The 17,399-nt window shown below is 38.1% G+C and overlaps 3 protein-coding genes across 4 annotated transcripts in view; 1 reads left to right on the forward strand and 2 right to left on the reverse strand.

Moving 5' to 3' along the window:
* The window catches only part of CEP89 (centrosomal protein 89), a 48,089-nt gene extending 38,532 nt beyond the window's left edge, over positions 1-9,557 (reverse strand). The window contains exons 1-8 of one of the 2 annotated variants that reach the window (XM_019471014.1): positions 9,442-9,557; positions 7,444-7,550; positions 6,024-6,179; positions 5,380-5,399; positions 5,198-5,298; positions 3,934-4,039; positions 2,306-2,334; positions 1,016-1,070 (exon numbers count right to left, since the gene is read on the reverse strand). In XM_019471014.1, the coding sequence (XP_019326559.1) occupies positions 1,016-1,070; positions 2,306-2,334; positions 3,934-4,039; positions 5,198-5,298; positions 5,380-5,399; positions 6,024-6,179; positions 7,444-7,550; positions 9,442-9,480 (613 nt within the window). In that variant the 5' untranslated portion in view covers positions 9,481-9,557. Of the gene's footprint in view, positions 1-1,015; positions 1,071-2,305; positions 2,335-3,933; positions 4,040-5,197; positions 5,400-6,023; positions 6,180-7,443; positions 7,551-9,441 lie in introns of both variants that reach the window. The other variant, XM_009275269.2, reaches the window with a different exon arrangement.
* Positions 9,558-10,608: 1,051 nt separating this feature from the next.
* Positions 10,609-12,862, forward strand: FAAP24 (Fanconi anemia core complex associated protein 24). Its single transcript, XM_009275271.2, has 4 exons — positions 10,609-10,720; positions 11,345-11,484; positions 11,787-11,939; positions 12,583-12,862. Exons 1-4 carry the CDS (start codon positions 10,609-10,611, stop codon positions 12,823-12,825), a joined length of 648 nt encoding a protein of 215 aa, XP_009273546.1. The 3' UTR covers positions 12,826-12,862.
* A 1,252-nt stretch (positions 12,863-14,114) lies between these two features.
* RHPN2 (rhophilin Rho GTPase binding protein 2) overlaps positions 14,115-17,399 on the reverse strand; it is a 36,633-nt gene continuing 33,348 nt past the window's right edge. The window contains exons 17-18 of the mRNA XM_009275272.2: positions 16,666-16,821; positions 14,115-15,370 (exon numbers count right to left, since the gene is read on the reverse strand). Coding sequence (XP_009273547.1) covers positions 15,119-15,370; positions 16,666-16,821 — 408 coding nt within the window. The 3' untranslated portion in view covers positions 14,115-15,118. The remainder of the gene's footprint in view (positions 15,371-16,665; positions 16,822-17,399) is intronic.

Consider the following 17,399-nt stretch of genomic DNA (forward strand, 5'->3'; position numbering starts at 1 on the left):
TTATTCTTTTCCTTCCTTTGCTGTCCTATTAAACTGTCTTTATCTCAACCTGCAAATTTGAGTTTTCTCCCCCCCCGATTCTCTCCCCCATCCCACTGGCAGGGGTTAGTGAGTGAATGGCTGTGTGGTGTTCAGCTGCCTGCCAGGTTAAACCACAACAACAGTCCTTACAAAAGTAAAATTTTAGATCATCTGCAAAATAGTGGATATAGTGTTGCATCAGTAATAACGGATCACACTTTCAAATTTTTCTTTTCATCTGTATGGGCTAAACAGCTTACTTATTAAAATGAAGGCTGAGATTTTACCCTTACCATCAGGCTTCTAACAGCCAGCATAATCTAATAGCAGCCAGGCGTGAATATAACTTAGTACAGAACAGTTCCTTAGTATAGGATATATATGAAACCCAAGAACTCGTTTTGAAATAGAGAGTGATCTCTCTTATTGATGACATGTAACAGCTTCATGTGTTTATGGTCACTGTTAACTTCCTGTGAGAAGGTATAAATACTTGGACAGCACAGAAATACACAAAATACACAAAACCCCATGAACTCGTGATAGGCACGTATCCCGTCCATGCAACACACAAAGTTCAGAGGTGCTGTGCCTGGAATTGTTACATGGATGCAGTAACATACAAATAAAGGCACTAGCTGAAGGTAGACCACGTATCTCTCATCACTGTATGTTTACCACTTCAGTTGCAATGGGATACTTAATGGTGACATCCTCTAGTGTAGATGAAACTTCAGGGAGAGTTCCAGTATGACTTTAATTTCATTACATCATTTCACAATCATTTACTTAAGACTTCAAAAGTCACTCAGTCTAAAACACCTAACATAAAAAGCCTGGAACTATTGTTTTTATATGTATCACAGAGCACTCAGCACTTTCTCATCTCCTGTACAGGAGAAATACTTCCCTCCCACCCCCTGAATTAGGCTTAGAGAATACAAGCAGGAAAATGTGAAGATTTGTAGTAAAGTCATAGAAAAATCAGAAGTACCTGGGGATGGCGGAGGCTTTTCACGTATCAGATTTTCATCTAATGATTTTTCTTCCTAGCAGAGAAATAAAAAAATGAGACAATTTGCTTTAACAGTTATCCTTTCTGAAGTACTCTGAACAGCATCACTGTTAGAGAACTTAAGAAACAGAACTTTTGAAGCAGTTGCTTTTATATCAACGAAATTTAAGGTTGGATTAACTACTGACGATATACGACTTGTCATTTACCCATCTTGACATCACTTTGTCAATTATCACTGCCATCAGTCACTTGTGGACACTTGAAACTTAATATTCTCTTTATTTGTCAGAGATGTACAGTTCTCAAAACAATTTTATGGCTGACATAAAAGTTACATAAACATAAAGCTTCTTGACCAAACAGGATGGATATTGCTCCCACTTCTAAGTTTGTATAAAATATGACTTTAGAGTAGTCAATTATGATATGTCAGTCCCTAACTGGGAATCAGCAAATAAATTAAAATGTAAAATGTTCTTCAACAAAGTTTAAGAACTTTGTTCTCCCTTTACTGGTAAAAAAAAAAAAAAAGTACCTATTTTTACATTTTTCAGAAGGTTCTTTCATCAGGAAAGAACTACAGGCCAAATTTATACTAATGTATTTACTTGAGGTGAACATGACTGATATACAAACTTTCTCCACGTTTTTATGAAACAGCAGTGAAGTTCTGTAAGGATATGATGCCATGTAATTTGACATACCAAGACACTGATGACTAAGTGAGTCAAAACTCAAGAACAATTTCAAAAGAAAATATATGTGGTCAAGAACTTGAAGAAAAAAAAGTGATGTTAACAATGGAAGAACTGACCACTTTTATAAATAATATTCCAGCAAGTTGATCTGAGAAACTAAACTTTTGGGTATTATTTTTCAAGCTTATGAAAGTAATCAGATGGGCCCAGCTGGAAAACTAGATAAAAATCTGGTGAAGCCAGGCTCAGAATTTGAAAGTCATCAGTAAGAGCTATCTCTTGCTGCAACATGATGTCTCCCACTCTCAGTTTCTTTCTTTCGCATAAGGAACAACAGAAGTTATATTAAAAAAAAAAAAACCAAACCACCCACAACCTTTTGTATGGCCCATTTACCTATATAGTGCTCTTTTTCAAAAGGAATGATTAGCCTTTCTTGTATTCCGAAAGAAAAAGATTCCCTAGTGGCAATAAATTAGTTTTCTTTTAAGTGACTGTAAACTATCAGCTCTTTATAACTCCCTTTTTTCCAAAATGCATCACAAATTAACCTTCATATAAGTCTTACCTTTGAATTCAAGCCAAGATGTTGGTCTTCTGTTAAAGAAAAACAGATCTTTCAGTCAATTAAAAGGAAAGTATTTGTAAGTCCATAAATTGTAAGGGTTCATATGGATATGTAAGTGCACATATTATATACTGCAAATAAATGTAGGAAAGTCCTCCCAAAACCACAAATTAGATCACTAACTTTCCATTATCTATTGCATGGTGTATCACAATACTGATGTGAGACGTTACTTTACCTCACACTGTATAGATGCAACTATGGAAGAAATGAAGTTGTATTGTTGTCTTCCACTATTCTTTTAGAATTTGACTAAAGGACAAATGAAATGTTTTCATTTATTTTACTGGGCTTGAATCCTATTGCATCGCTGAACAAGGCAAGTGCAAATGTGACAGCTTCCAAGATCTGCAGCACCTACTATGTAGAGGAAGGATTAGAAATGGTTTATATATCCTATTCTTTTCAGTTTAATGCATCCCAAATGGTTTTATCAAAGTAACCCATTCTTTCTGGATGTTGTTCTCTATAAAGCTTCTCAAATAACTCCACTGAAATAATACTGAAACAACACTGGGATCCAACATGAATAAAACTTAGAAACTTAGAAAGACAAAGATTCAAAGCAGTTCTGCTTTCTCTTTCCTATCCAATAGCTACTACAGTGCTGCCATCCTCTGTAAAAACTGCATTTTGCAGCTCTGGAACAAATTCTGATTTCCTGTTTTCCTGATTTTAAAATAATAGACAAGATAATTATACAATAAAACTCCTATGCAGGTAGATTGGTCTTGCTCTCTTGTCATATTTTTTTCTCCATGATATTCTACTGTTACAAGAAAATAGCTTAATGACAGGTCCAGTTATGAATCAAATGTCCCTGATCTAATGAAATTACTTATTGCAAAAAAATTATGTGAAGCTTAACAGTTCAGAGCTTAGGGTGATAACCTGAGACTGATGATCATGTTCAGCTCTCTATTATGTCAGAACCCTCCTGTGTGACCGGATGTACAATTTTGAGGCCTAGACCTTAAAAGGGGGCAAGAATGATACAACTTCTGTAGAAAGGATATACAATCCCAGTACCATGCCATTTGATTATTAAAAAAAAAAGTCCTTACTACTGATTTTCAGACATGACATTATTTTATCCAAAAAAATGACTGATTAAAAGTGTTTTCTTCTATCTCTTTAGCTTTTTTTTAACATTGGTAGTTTCTACTTTTTTCCGTTTTTTAAGCACAGTAACACTCCAATAGTTTCCAGAGTATAAACTAGATTGATTCTGGCACATGTATCAACAGAAACATAGTAGAGAATGACTGTACTAGACGAGACAAAGAGTTCACAAAACTTCCCCCATCCCTCCCTCTTTTTTTACACTGGCTGATAGTGGGTGTTTAGGAGTTTCAGTTATACAGTGAATATAGACCAATCTTTCCTCTTTATGCAGATTTTTAATTTTCTGTAACCACTAGAAATGACTAAGTATTTAGTAGCATTTCTTCCATTGCGCTTTAAAAAAAAAAAAGAATATATTGTTATCATAGAGTATTTTATTCAAAAATTATTTTTCCCCATGGTATTAAAAGGTACAGCATTTTGACTAAAGTAAGTTTATTTACCTTCTGTTTGCACGTTTGACTCATCCACCAGCACCTGAAACTCAGTTTCATGAGAAGGCGCCTCTTTCTTGTCAGCATTAGTACTAGGAGATGGTGGAAACTCTTCCTATGTAAAAATAAGGTAAGCCTATCTAAATCATGATAACACTGTTGAAATAGCTCACGTGTCTTGATATCTGTATGAAACCTTTAGTTTTAATGTCCCAGTCACATTTGGAATTGTATTCCCAATATTTTAAGATAATAAATGATAAGACATACTTTTTTGTTTTAGGGCTCTACGTAAATAAAATCTAAACCTTACAATGATCAACAGGAGGTAGGAAACTATGACAGTCATTTAGTTCACAGTGCCAATATTTCCTGTCACCTTATTCAGTCACAAGAGTCTGTCAAATTATCCTACGTTTGCTTGTTCTGTGTTGTATCTAAACTTGCTCTTAATAAAAGATCAACCATTTATCTAGTATATCACAGCACTGAGGGATTCATGAATAATTTTTAACATTGTCCCTGCTGTTTTTCCCCTGTGGGAATATGTCCCACATATTCCACTCACTCCCTTTTTTCCTCCCCTCCTCTTACTGTCTACTATCTCTTCACCTAGGGGTGTTTTCTAATTTCTTTCACGTACACAGCATTTGATTGCCTCTTTACTACTCAGTTACTTCTTCCTGTTCGTTAAATTTTTGTATCATTTTGGACAGTGATGCAAACTGAACTTTAAATGTGCCTTAGGAGTATTAACCTGCTCATTGCTGGTTAAGACAATCCAAACCTACAACATAGAAAAATCCACTGGTCTTCAAGACAACAAGGTAATTTATTTTGTTTGATTCTGAATCTCCCTGTCTCTACTTAGGTCTCCGCTCATTAGCACAACACTGATTCAATAACTAAACTTTCACCATTTGTAAAAGTAAAGTTCCTAGTGCTTTTAACAAATAATCTACTATATAAGTATCACGCTCAACATAAAATATTGGGCATTTTACAAGACTAAATTATGCACAATAATTATACACAATACCAGTGTTTTCCTAATAAGGAAAGGCTCCTAATACTCAGAGATACGGAATCTCTGAGGATCAACAAACAAGCCTAACTCATGTAGGAGTAAATGAGCCACAAAACGAAGCATGTGAAATAAAAATTGAATAAATGTCTAAAGAGTAAGAGGAGAATAAAAAGCCTTAGAAATATTTAATATTTGCATTAATATATTAAAACACTGTAAAGGAATTAACGCATTTTAAAATCCTACCTGTTTATTTTTGCAGGGAACAGCATAAATAGCATTGGTGCTAAAGCTTTCTCCCCTTTTCTCATTACTCTGACAGCTGGACTCTGCCTCTTTATCAGCATCTGAAAGATAGGTATCCATGTCCTCATCCTCACAATAATTGCCTAATATTTCCAGGGACTGTACAGGAGATCTGTCACTACCATCAAGTTTCCAGTTGGGCCTGCAAGTAGAAAGCAGTTTAAAGCCTGTTTCAGTGTTGCTTACTCTTCCGAAAAAATAAACACTAGTAAAGTAGAACCATCAGTCTTAGAATATACACAAGTCCAAACAGCCAACACAAACAGACATCTAAGCTTCTGTTAGCTGCAAACAAGGAATCTAGCCTATGTGTATACTTTAAAATAGATGATTAACACTGGAGCTACATTTTCTTCTCTATCTTCAAGAAAATGCCAGATTAGAGATAGAAGGTTGCTAATTCTACCGAAAGAGTCTGAAATAATTATTAAGCACAAAGGGAATATCTGACATGTAATTCAGATGATTCCTCAGTGATCAACTGTTTGTATAATTGATCATCATTTGGCAGAAATAATACATGTTTTCACTTGTGACTGCTATACAATCCAAATCTCCCTCTCTGAAGATTGTATGCATGACATCACTTTATGAGAAATGGAATGAGGATTGTAGACACTTCAGACCCAATTTATGGTGGGGTGAGAAAAAAGTAAGTGGCTATAACACCAGGAGTTGAATTAGTTTGCTGTAACTCTTCAATAAATTATATCATTGACAGATTCCATTTCTAATATAAGACATCAAAACAGAAAGTATACACTACCCCATTCTGAGCTCTGTGACTGTCGCATATGGTTCAAAGCATTCTTGTTCCACATAGGTGGAATCACTTTCAGAAAGTGATCGCTGCCGAGGCTGAGGAATAGCAACAGTGCGCCCTGTTAGTGTGGTTGCAAGGATAGCTGCTGCTAGAGCAGACCTGGAAGAAAACAGAATAAAGCAATAAAACAATACTGATGTCTTCTCTGTGCTCCACATTTTATATTTTTTTCCATTGCAAAATGTCTTCACTATTTAAGCAAAGCAAAATGTTCACAGTTAACAAGCATAAACACCACTGAAAGTGCTAAGGGACTGGTTATGAACTATTAACTCCCAAAGTAAAGCACAAAACTGGGCAAGCTATAGTAACACAGCTATCTAAGAGTAAAGTACAATACCTATCGGTTTTCCCAAATCACATGCATGAAAACCATGGAATATACTGAGTTACATTCCCAAAATTGACATCAATAATTTACAGTACTTAGCATTCACTTTAGCCATAACAATACTACCTGGCGTTGTGTTGAAAAAGTGTTCTGTTATTTTGTCTCCTAGTCTCCATTATTCCCTACTCTGAACCTTTTACTGATGACTCTGAAGCTGTTAATAAATGCTGGCACATGGCAAACTAGGGCAAGCGTAAGTAGATAGAAGTGCCTATTTGTGGGATGCTGCGGAGTATAGAGAAGGGCAAGGTGAAGAGGAAAAAACAAGTAGGACCAAAGATTAAAGGAAAGAAATGGTGAAGACTGTAACAGGAATGACAACAACTGGAGGTCAGAAAGGAAAAAGAAATTAACTAGGATTAAGTAGGAATGTTACAGACACAAGAAAGACCACAGAAAACAACCAGAATTGAACTAAACAGAGAAAACAAAAAAGAAAAACTGTAAGAAACTACAAATGAAGAGAAAAATAAATTTGTATTTTCTCTTTACATAACTTGCCAATATAGCTAATTCAAATTCAATCCAACATGGTTTTACATGCCAGTTTAAGTCCCTGCTTTTTTTAATATGCAATAAATGGCATGTTAGTAACGTTTAATTTATGCTTTTCTAATGAGCTAAAATTTTCTGACTCACAGTACTCGTACTGCTAGTCCTACACTCTACTGTAACAGCCAAATTAAAAATGGCCCTAACTTTAAATAGTCCATTTGTCTTTAATTGACTCCGATTTATAATAAGTTACATATTCATAACGGTCATTGTCCTAATTATTTAGTATGCTTAGGAGTGGGAGAAAAATAGGTATCTTTAAAGTTCAAAGAAGGGAACTGCCCCAATTAAAAATATATTCTATTTATGAAAAGGTTTATGTAAATACTGCAGCAAGGACATGCAATTCATCTAATCATGCTTTTCTAGTATGCTATTGTAGTTGATGAAGCAAAAAAAACCAAACTCAAAACCTACCTGGGCCTTTCTGGTGAAGGGTTTGGACTACGAGGGGGAGGGGTGCGGGGAACTGCAGGTTTAGGAGCTATGGTAGCGGCAGGGACCAGGCCATGAGCTATATGTTTCTAAACAATTTAAGATAAAATTAGTTGACAATGACTTTAAGGATCACAATGAAAAAAACCACAGAATTGAACATGCACAAAAACTAACAATGCAAAATAATATAAAAAGGAAGAACAATTACATGCAGTTAATGTAAACAGAAGACTTGAAATGGTTCCAAGTTTAACTTTTTAACATGTATGAACAGCTGCAAATTAATGTTGGAAATGTAATTTACATAAGACCCATGAATGTAGGTTCTCCACCCACTATATCACAATCTGCAAAAACAGAAATTTAACTTACTCAGGTTTGGTTTTTTCCTGTATACATACAAGAAAAAAGGAGTACTAGAAATTAACTTTTTTCAAAATATTTGAACCCTGCTTCAGAGTAACAATATTAGTCCCTTTCTCGTAGAAAGAGTCTGTCAGTCAGAAGTAATCCTCAGTCATAGCAATATGAGATGGAAGAAAAAACTACCACTAAACAAGTCTTGCAGACAAAGATTCAACCTGAATTAAAAAAAAAAAAAAAATCCTAATGCATTTTTATCAGCAAACCCAACAATTTTTTTTAAAGGATAACATTAAATACCATCTCAGAAAAACTGGGACCAGAGTTCCCTACAAAGAGTTACTTTGAATGGAATCACATAATGGTTGAGGTTGTAAGGGAGCTCCGGAGACTGTCTAGTCCAAGTCCCTACTCAAAGCAGGGTCAAGTGGAGAGGGTTGCTTGGGATCCTGTCCAGTTGGGTTTTGAGTATCTCCAAGGGTGGAGGCTCCACAACCTCCCTGGGCAACCTGTTCCAGTGTTGAACCACCCTCACAGTATTTTTTTAATTATTATTATGGAGCAGCCTCACAGTATCTTTTTTTATTATTATGTTTAAGTTGAATTTTCTGTGTTTGAATTTGTGCCCATTGCCTCTTGTTCTCTCTCTAGGCATTGGAAAATACTACGTCATAATAAAGTCCATCACCTTCAGACAGACGTTACTTTCTCTTGCAGTAAAACAGGCAAAGTTTCTGCTATGGAGATTTTTTTTTTTTTGCAATTATTCTTTAATTATTTTCTCCAACAGGATAATGAACAGGTGAACTGGGAAATATTTCTGTCTTTACAGGAAGCTGCATCAAATAACTAAATGGCGCATTAGAAAGACTGTCTTTACTCGGTCTTACCTTGCAAATGCACTGCTCCCTAATTCTGGAAGTCTGTCTGGCATGCACCATTTTGTTTACTAAAGGCTGTTGACTGTAGATGCCTTACTATGATTACCAGGGGATACAGCTGAGGTAAAAGGAAGCTGTCATCCCACAGTAAAAGCAAGACAACAACAGAAGAGCAATACTTTATTTTCATTCTAATAATAAAAAGGCTTCAATTATTTCAAGTACGTTAGAAGATAATAACCGCACCACTGCTGACAATCCTACAGCCCTTGGCTGCTCTAAGCTTTCACTATGAACTTTTATCAGTTCCCTTTACGGCACCGAGGATCACCTCGGCAAGCGTTGGAAGCGAGCGAGCCGCACTTCCACTGCGGGGGCTCCAGCCCCCGCTAGTACCCAGAGGCCTCCCCGGAGGGGAAGGGCGCCGGCGACACACACACACACACACCCCCGCCCCGCCAAAGCCGGGTGTTTATCTAGAGAAGACGGGCAGGCCCGCGGCCGAGGGTAAGGACAGCACCAGCACCCGGCCTCCAGACACCTTCTTTTCTTTGCTTAGGATTTATTTTTCTCCCCGTTTTTCACTTCCGTCAAACTGCTCAGCGATCACCGGCGCCAACCGCAGGGCGCAGCCGCTTTCCCTGGGGGCCTCCGCTCGTCCCGCCCGGGCACGGCCCCCCGCTGGCCCCGCTTCACGGGGACGGAGACCCCCCCTGAACGGGGCGATACTCACGAAGGGGCCCTTCCGGCCTCTCCTGAAACTAAACGCCATCGGAACCGGCTAGGGGACGGATCTCTGCCACCGCCGCCCGACTGCTTTCTCCCCGCTTCGGACGCTTCCTCCCTCGCGACCCGCCTGGTAACAACGGTGCGGCTGATTTGCTGAGGGTTTCCGCTCCCCCAATCAGCGCACGTCTTGCTCACCCTCCTCCGGCCGTAGTAACCTACCAGTGGCGAGGCCCGCCCCATCCCGCTTTCTCACTCGCTCACGGACGGGCGGCCGAGCTCTCGCTTTCTATTTGCGGCCGCCGCTGTCAGCCAGGCGCGCACTCTGAGGCGGGCTGTTCGTCTGGCAGTTTTGAGGCGACGCCTCTCCTGAGGGCGTGGCGGGGTCTCCTTCCCCCTCTTCTCTGCTGCGTCCTGTGCGGCCTCCGGAGGAGAGACTGCGACCCCGAGAGGTCGGGGCGCCCGGGACGGAACTCAGCCTCTTCTGGGCAGGTCAGCGGTGGGCCGGCGGCCGCCCCCCGCTCCGCTCAGAGCAGGGCCCCCGGTGAGGGCTCGCTCTGGGCCGGTCCGCAGCATGTGGCTCAGGGGGCGGTGGTGCCTGCGGTGGTGCCTGCGGTGGTGCCGGTTCATCTTTAGCTCTTCTTAAATCGTGCCTTAGCCCGAAAGACTCCCGTTTCCCCCTAAAGTCAGAACACCGCATAAAGCTGGCAAACCTGAAAATAAGCTCTCCCAGCAACTACCTTCTAATAATCTGCCTGGAAACTTCTGCCAGCTGAGGGCTGGAGATGCCTCTGGAGTCCGCTTTGTAATTGAAGCAGACTTTCTCCCAGCATAGACTGGATGAAGGCATAGAGAAGGCAGTGTGGGGGGTTTTTTTTACTGTCTGCGTGTCTTAATTCAGGTGTTTTTCAGGTTGACTGGCAAAGTTGGGAGTTGAATTTGCAAGCCAACAGCCTGTACTCAAGTAAACAGAGTTGCTTACTGATTTTGATATGTTAACCATAACTATAAGGTAGCTTTGGGAAGGAGATAGCGTCTCTTCCGGAGTATTCCATCTTACAAATTTTAATCATAAAATTAAGTTTGGAACAGGTTTATGAACTGTGTTAATATCTCTTCCACATTTCTTTCTAGGGTGTAACTGCTACTGAAGTAAAGATTTAAAGGAGGTCTGATGACAACGAAAGCAAACTTTCCTGTGACAGCAGGATCTATAGTTGTCCCTTATGGGCATGTGATTGGAAATGAAAAGTGGAGAGGGTCAGAGATAGCCCAAAGGCTCCAAGGTAAGCACAAACAAATTGGAAGAAGAAAAACAATTCAGGCAAAGCATTCCCCTCTATCACCTGGTATTAAGATTGGCTGGAATACGCTTTACTCTGTGCCTGACTGGTCCCATATTTGTGGTACAGCCTATGTTAGCAGGCTGAAAATTCCTATTTGTCTATCATGTATCTAAGTAAGTGATCAGTTCTGTCATATTTGCATAGTTGCTGAGCACTGTAGAGAAGCAGCAGAAGTATCTGCTTCTTGGGAACCACAGCGGTAGGGCTATTGTGAATATGCACCTCCACTGAAGTCCCTTGAGTCTACATGGATACTGGGACTGTGCTATCATCAGTTGGCACAGCAAACTAAATTGAGATGATCCTTTCAGAACAGCATGTGATGGTTTTATTCAAGTCCAGAGTTTACTGAGAAGCTATTAATTGGCATTACTAAAGGCCTCATACTGTACTTTGGGTTGTTTGTACCAGTTTTGCTTAAAGAGAAGAAAGGCTTTTAAAGAATATGAAGTTCGTTGTCAAGTCACTAGGATTATTTACACATTAGGAAGGTTGTGCTGTGAAGAAATTATTAGTATATATGCATTTTTTAACTACTGTATTTTTTCTTTTAACAATCTCAAGGGAAAATTAGACTCATCTTTGAAGATGGCTTGGGACTTGTGGATTTTCATCTTTCAAACAGAACTTGCATTTTATTTATTTCTGAAGCAGATTTGGTTGCAGGGGATGAATTCAAACGAAGATTGGTTCGGTTTAGAAATGTAAGTACTACATAAAAAGAAGTTTTAAATTGGTATTTGTTTATTCCATGCTTCTGAAAACATTCTTATGTTATTTTTAAATTCTAATGGAGCTAAACTTTTGTGATAATTTCCACCTGAAAACTGAAAAATTACACAGCTGTGTAATAATGTTGTATTACACCTCAGTACTGTTGCTGCAACTTCTATTCTTCCTCTGATTTGCTTTCAGGCAGCTCTTACTTGACAGAAGTTTGCTCTCTGTTGCATTGCATCAGCTTGTCATTAACAAGGTCTTTTCTTCCTTTTTCCTTTCAATACAGGCCAGCAGTCTCAGGGGAATTGTAATTGTGGAGAGAAGCCAAATAAGTGATCAGTACTTCTTAGCAGTACAAAAGCTTGTTGTGCTAGAACTTGGAATGGTGTTGCTTCCTGTGGCAAATCAAGGAGAAGCTTCTCAACTTATTACTCAGCTAGTAAGTTTCTATGTTAGTGAACAAACTTTTATTAAAATATGAGACATGAGGAGAATTACCTGTTTTCCCGCAATCATCACTCACTTCAGAAAGAATACATGAGATCGTAAGGAACACAATATATTTTGTTGTTTGAATGTAAGGAATAAATATCCTGCAACAGTACTGCAGTAGTATAGTTCAGCAGAAAGAGGACTTATCTGGGAACAAAAAGTTGAAGAATATGATACTGGATTTTTTTTAATGTCATCTTGCACCAAGATGCCGCTGGATAGCATTAGGCAATTCTCACTTAAGTTTGCTGTCAAAATCGACCTGAGATTTTGCTTTGTCTCAGGCTGGGGAAATTGTGTTCTTATGTTGTTTCTCTTTTCCTTTATCCTTTCTCTGATTGCATCAAAAAGATGACAAAATCATTGTTTTAATTCATGGTTGGTATTAAGAAACTGTTGGTTTCCTAGTGAGACTTTGTGGATCTGCATCAAAACCCTTAACAAGGGCGTACACTTAAGGAGGGAGCTTGTTTTAAAAACTTCCTAGTGATTGCATTGAACTCTTGAGATGAAATAAACTATTTTAAAAATCAAGAGCAGAGCTCCAGCAGAGGGCACTCAGTGTCACTTATGGGTTTGTTTTGTTTCAGGTCCGTGAACAAAGTAAGGATCACAACAGTAACCCCTTTATTCGTAAACAGTGTTCTCAGCTGGCGGAGCCATCAGTGTTTCGGACGGTGCAACAAATTCCAGGAGTTGGGAAAACAAAAGCTCTGCTTTTACTGCAACGGTTTGGAAGCATCCATGGGCTTTGTAATGCATCTGTCAAAGAGCTTGAGCTAGTAGTTGGACAAACGGCAGCACCACAAATTTATAGTTTTTTATGTTCCTGACATGCGTGTATAGCGCTGTTTTGGAAAACAAAGACTTTTTGTTTAGTTGTTTCTTGCGAATTATAAAATTTTGGGTTTAGTAATCACATATTATGGTAATTTCTATAATCCTGGTGACAACTGGAGGGTGTTGACTAATTGTCTAGATATTACTCTGCTGCTGCGTCTTTACAGCTGTTCAGCTCATGTAGATTGAGCTGTGAAGATTACCTTGGAAAGAGGGCTGTAAAGTGTTTTGCATGTGTCTTGTACAAAAAAATGAGAGAAAGCTGTCTCTTTCAGCATCCACAGAAAAAAACAGAAAAGCAATTTGCTTGCTTGCTTTCTTTTTGTCTTCCAGGAATAAACACTTCGTTAGTATGTGGGTGGTGTTATCTTCTCAGTAACTGGAAATGTGAGTTACAGTGCTTTAAAAATGTTAGCATACATTGCTTTATAGTAGTATCTTTGATTTATAACTTTTTGGAGTTCCTTTGGAAAGTCCTACTGGAATACATATTTGACTTTACACTAACTTACTTCTCTGGTTCCTTTTTCAGTTCACAGGGTGTTATCAAATTTATTCCTTTGTGTCTAATATCCAAAATCTTGGTTAATTCACGTTGCACTTTTGAATATAGGTTGGGATAATTATAATCAATTGCAATATATTTTGACATGTTAATTAACAATTATAATGTATTAATTATAATACAATTATAATATATGCTGCAAAGAAAATATTACGGGAAGCTTTGATCAAACTTCATAATTCAACCTGTTCTTTCAGTATTAATCTTTTCAAGAGTTATTTGTAAAGAGGAGGATTGGGTTTCCTGACATCTTGCATTTTATTTTAAATTATATTCTATTTAGTAAGGGTAAAATTGCCTTATGCACCCATTAAGGAGGTGTGTAAAAAGCTTATACAATACAAACTTTTAAGAAAGACATTTTCTTAGATCTTTGTAAGCAACATTACAGAAACATGCAAGAGGTATGCCAGCAGTAAATAGTGAAAACCTGTAAATTACGCTATATCATCCAAGCTGTAGCAGAATCAAAAAGCTACTACTAAATGGCAGCATCTGATTTTTATTCTTAAATAAGTGTCATCAACATATTTACACCTATTACACAACAAACTAAAAATGACAACATTAGAGTTTACACCCAGACGCAAACTTTCCCCTTATTTTAAGTTTTGAGTATCAAACAGCATATATCTACTCTGTAGATGGCAATGTTAACTAACACTACAGTGTTAGCTATTTTCAATTGATTTCAATTTCAGAAAAGAGGGCTTTTTTGTCCCCCTCCTTAATATATATAGCCAATACTTGCTCATGAATTGTTCCAAGGGTAGGAGGATTTTGTATCTATTTGTTTTTTTACTTGGTGTGATAGTAAATAAATATTCTGCCACTTAGACTCACAAGCACTTCTTTTTCCCATATTTTAAAGCATCACCACAATTTATGTACTCTTGATCAATATACTGGAATATGTCAGTTTTGAGATTTGTTCCACAGCTATCAATTTTATCAGAACTAATGAGATACAAGTCTTATGGTAAGTAGGTTAAATAATTTCAAGTTTGGAATAAAGCCTGTTTTTAAAAATTGAATCAGCAGGCATTTAAAATGTAACCTAGATCAGAAAAAGAGCAGAGTAAAAAGCCTTTTGTAATTCAAAAGATCTTTTGACTTCTAAGCCTTCTAATTCTCTTCCAGAATTAAATTAACTATTCAGTAGAATATACCTCATACTCTCAGAAACAGAATGTCTATACATAAAAACCACATGACACTGCCCCTTAGCACAAGGCTTGTTTCTCTGAATAACATTTTCTCTCACCTGTGGTTTGTTAAGATAATTCTTTAGTGTTAAGTGATTTATTACTGACTCTAAACTTTTACAGCAAAATCAGCCTTTAATGTGTCCCCTATTGTTTTGCATGCAGCATCAAGTTTGTAATAAATAACTCCCATCTACCATAGTTATAAAAAATTAGACTTGATACTGTATTTTGCTTTGCAACTCCAAAGGAATCCAGTCCTCACGTAAGCAATTTTATCATCTACAATTTGTTATTGCATACCTCCCAAACCACTTCATTCTAACCTTCAAATACTTAAGTTTTACAGTTTTTGCCAGCCTCTGACCTTCATAGTGGCTCAATACCCAGTAAATGAAGTCAATGGCATTTGTCTGAATTTATACGTGTGTGTATATATAAAGATAAAAATTGATCACTATTTTTTAATATACATTTTGAAGAAAAGTGTCGTGAGAACAGATCCTTCTAAAAGATTCAGTACAATGAACTTTCCGTATTCAGAAGTGTGAAGGGAGAAAGCTTCTTCTTAATCTGAGAACTTCCAGCCACAGCTGAAGGAAGGCAAAGGGTGCTTGCAGCCTTCTGTCTATTTTTAGTTCCCCAACTTAGAAAAGGCAGTTTTAGTGGGGCTTTCTTGGTCTGATCAATCTTGTCCTCTTCCATGGCTAAACAGATTAAGGAGTATGTCTTCTGCATTCCCACAGAATAAGTTGCACTCTTACTATGCTGTAGGAAAAAGAGAAGCATTAGAAGAATCAGTCACCCAAACTGGGTCAAAATTTTGAAGATAACAAAAGATTACTGTACAGATAATTTCCAAGGCAGACTACAGCAAGCTTTCTGTGCTAATGACATACTAACTGAATACAAGGCCCTTCAGAGTGCTGTGATTCTGGTATTTTGCTCATGTAGATTCAAGGGTATACTATGCAAAGCGTAAAGGGTTTGTTGTTATGGTTATAGTTGTGTTATAGTTAGCATTTACTGGCTTTTAGCACAACCATACGATATATACACTAACCTCGCTACAAAGCTTAAGTATGTAGTTCTTGCACAAACCTCTGAAGGGGAGGGGAGTCTTTTTGCTGTCCTTGGACAGGTTCCATGTTGATTGCAACTCTGACAACAAGAGCTACTGTAGGACATTCTTTTGGGATACCTGAAAGGCACAGCCTTCTCTGTCTTATCTCAGCTGTGCCCGAAGCAATTTGATTATATTCTAGCCTTTTGTTTCCAGCAGCAGCAGTTTGGAATGGTAGGTGTGGAATTCCTTACTGAAAATAAGGAAAACCAACTTCTTAGGTTTTCTTGTTCTAACAGCAATAAGAGGTTAGATCACTTCTAAGGCAGCCACACTTCAGTGCCTAAGCTTGCCAGGGAAGAATGTTAGAAGCATGAAGCGGTGGATTTAGCTGAACTACAGGTTCTCTCACACTACAAATAAGTTTAAGTTATTTAGATCTTAACACTTTTTAATCTTTTGATCATTTTTCCTTAGTCTAAAGCTTCTACGGCAGCTTAGTAACTGACTAGACAGTTGAAGTCCACCAAAATAAAAAATACATACATTAATCCATGATCTAATACAAAAGCCACAGATCATTTGTGTTAACAGTGCATCGAAAATAAGCATGTAGTCTTGGATGTTCTATTTCATTCCATTATTGTTTCATTGTGGCTTTTCCAATGCTGAACAGGGTAGTACGTTCATCCTCTAGGACAAGTTAGGGGAAAATAAAATATGCCCTGGAATTTATAATGCAATTAATCCAAGTAGCTCCACTACACCACCACCACCCCCCAACCATTCTTATGCACACAGACTGTACTTTAGCTTGCTAAGTCACGATGATTTAAACAGACTGTTTAAAACTGAACACATGCCTGAATGCTTTATATATTCACTGGTGGAGTGGGATATCTGGCTACGTGAAAGTAAACATTAATCAGGGACTGAAGCCAGGAAACTGAAAAAAGCCTCACATATCCAATCTGCAAAACATATTTGCCTCATTACATACCATAGATGCTGCTGTATCCTGGCAACTGATAACCTCAATCTCAATGGGCTGCTCTCCCACGTTTCTGAGTTTTTCCAGCACCTCATTCACTCCAAGCCACTTGCAGTCCACACCACCAACTGAAACAATGTAGTCGCCTTCTTTCAGGCCCATCGACTGTCAAAAAATTTTGCACAGGTTATTATCTGGAATTATGAAGATGTGTAAAATGTTTTTGTCATCATACAGTATCTGCCCTAAAGGCATTTCCCTTTTAGATGCTATAAAACCATTGTCTAGCCAGACACACGGAACAAAAGTGTGTACATAACATAGAAACGTGCAACTTTTTCAAGTACACAAATTACCTATTTGAGTTACCATTGATAAACGTGATTCTGGCATAGTCAAATGTTGGCTCTTTTTATGTCCTTTTTACTTTTCTCCTTAAGTAAGTGAAACCTGTTTTTTGCTACCCTATTTTCCCCCATGAGATATTTTCTCCAGTTTTTACTTTTATTTCTTCGGTATTTTTATTTGTACTTCTGTGGTTGCTTCTGCCTTTCCTATAGCTAAACTGTGCTCATCACTGCATGCTGCTTTATCCCTTTGTTTTTTCCCCCCAAAAGAACAACATTAACCCCCCGTAATCCAAGAGGAAGCAGTCAATGACCTGCTATGCCACCTGGACGCTCACAAGTCTATGGGGCCGGATGGGATCCACCCGAGAGTGCTGAGGGAGCTGGCGGAGGTGC

Source organism: Aptenodytes forsteri, unplaced genomic scaffold, assembly GCF_000699145.1.
Source record: "Aptenodytes forsteri isolate BGI_AS27 unplaced genomic scaffold, ASM69914v1 Scaffold945, whole genome shotgun sequence".
Taxonomy (NCBI): Eukaryota; Metazoa; Chordata; class Aves; order Sphenisciformes; family Spheniscidae; genus Aptenodytes; species Aptenodytes forsteri.

Excerpts from the sequence above, each read along its gene's own strand:
- FAAP24 (XM_009275271.2), top strand. The coding sequence starts at position 10,609 with ATGACAACGAAAGCAAACTTTCCTGTGACAGCAGGATCTATAGTTGTC. Across the intron at positions 10,721-11,344 it reads GATAGCCCAAAGGCTCCAAG|GGAAAATTAGACTCATCTTT; the intron begins GTAAGCACAAAC and ends AACAATCTCAAG. Across the intron at positions 11,485-11,786 it reads GATTGGTTCGGTTTAGAAAT|GCCAGCAGTCTCAGGGGAAT; the intron begins GTAAGTACTACA and ends CTTTCAATACAG.